Source organism: Condylura cristata, unplaced genomic scaffold, assembly GCF_000260355.1.
Source record: "Condylura cristata isolate star-nosed mole 26May11 unplaced genomic scaffold, ConCri1.0 scaffold00032, whole genome shotgun sequence".
Taxonomy (NCBI): Eukaryota; Metazoa; Chordata; class Mammalia; order Eulipotyphla; family Talpidae; genus Condylura; species Condylura cristata.
The window spans coordinates 18773751-18775029 of NW_004567133.1; the positions used below are offsets into that span (position 1 = coordinate 18773751).

At 65.6% G+C, this 1279-nt stretch overlaps 1 protein-coding gene across 1 annotated transcript in view; it reads left to right on the plus strand.

The window, feature by feature from the left end:
• The first annotated feature begins 113 nt into the window (after nt 1-113).
• The window catches only part of EEF2KMT (eukaryotic elongation factor 2 lysine methyltransferase), a 7052-nt gene continuing 5886 nt past the window's right edge, over nt 114-1279 (plus strand). Inside the window, exon 1 of the mRNA XM_012731987.1 lies at nt 114-313. Within this exon, the coding sequence (XP_012587441.1) occupies nt 218-313 (96 nt within the window). The 5' untranslated portion in view covers nt 114-217. The remainder of the gene's footprint in view (nt 314-1279) is intronic.

Genomic DNA, 1279 nt, shown 5'->3' on the forward strand with positions numbered 1-1279 from the left:
GCGGACTAAGCCCCGCCCCCAAGCCGCGGCTCCGCCCGGCCCCTCGTTCCCATTACCTAGTGCATGTCCTGCCCCTCCCTAAGCCCCGCCCGGTCTCTCTCCCCCGCCAGCCCTACCCTAGCCCCGCCTCGCTGCGCGCGCACCCTCCAGGCCCGCCTCCTGGGGCGTAGCCAACAGCGCGCTGTGTCCGGGTCCGCGCCGCGACCCCGCCTTCGCCATGGCGCCCGAGCAAGGCGTGGAGGACGCGCGCTTGCTGCAGAGCTTCGAGCGCCTCTTCCTGGCCGTCCGCCCGCTGCGCTCCTTCCCCTGGCAGGTGGGGGCGGGTGCGCGAAGGCGGGGCCCGGGCAGGGGGGAGCCGCTCCTCCGCGGCACTGGGGTGTCGGCCCCTGGCTCCGAGTCGCGGGGCGCACGGGCGGAGAGCCGGGCCCCCCCCAGCCCACTCCAGTGAGTCCCTGCCGTGCGCGGCCGCGGGGTTTCCAACGCGCTCTCTTTCACACGCGGCTTTTTAGGGTCGCGGGCGGTCACGAGCATTTTCATGGCTCCTTCAAAGTCTGGCCCTGGCCATTCGGTGACAGCGGCTGCTGCCCATGTCGAAGTCACCGCCTGCGGGCCGCGGGAGACACGTATGCAGCGCGGTGACCTCCCGCGCCTCCCTGTTCCAGGATCGCCTGCGCTGGCCAAAATGTCAGGGCCGCCTGGGGCTCTTATGCCATAGATGACGCCAACGAGCCAGAAAAGAGGGGACCAGCGTCCGCTCCCCGCAGCTCAGGGCTGGTCCCTGGCTCCAGCATAGTTGAAGTGCCCAGAGCTCCTCCCATCTCTGCTCACATCTTCCTGGGTGCTGCTAATCCACTTGCTGTCATCCACATAGAGCATTAAATATTCCAAAGGTCCTATCTGTTCCGAAAAGAACTTTCATAATTTGTAATGCAAACTTTAAACCTTTGCAATAGCAGCCACAGGTCCCATATCTACCCTAGTCGTTCACAAGAAATGGGCAGCTGCTTACCCTGCACCCGGCTCAGGGCCATGTCCACCTAGGCTGGACAAACACCCTCGAGTCGGGCACGGCTGGTGTCATCGGGGTTGAGCACAAAGGGGCTGAGCAGAAGAGAGGCGCGGTCTGCAGGAAGCCAGACTGCCACGGCCAAGGCTGTGTGACCGTGAGCTAGCAGCTGTGCCTCTCTGAGCCTAGCTGTCCACACAGTAACGCTGGGCGCCGTCCCCGGGTACGGGCCCAGCAGCAGCGAGGCTCTAGGTAAGACAGTGCACGCGGTAC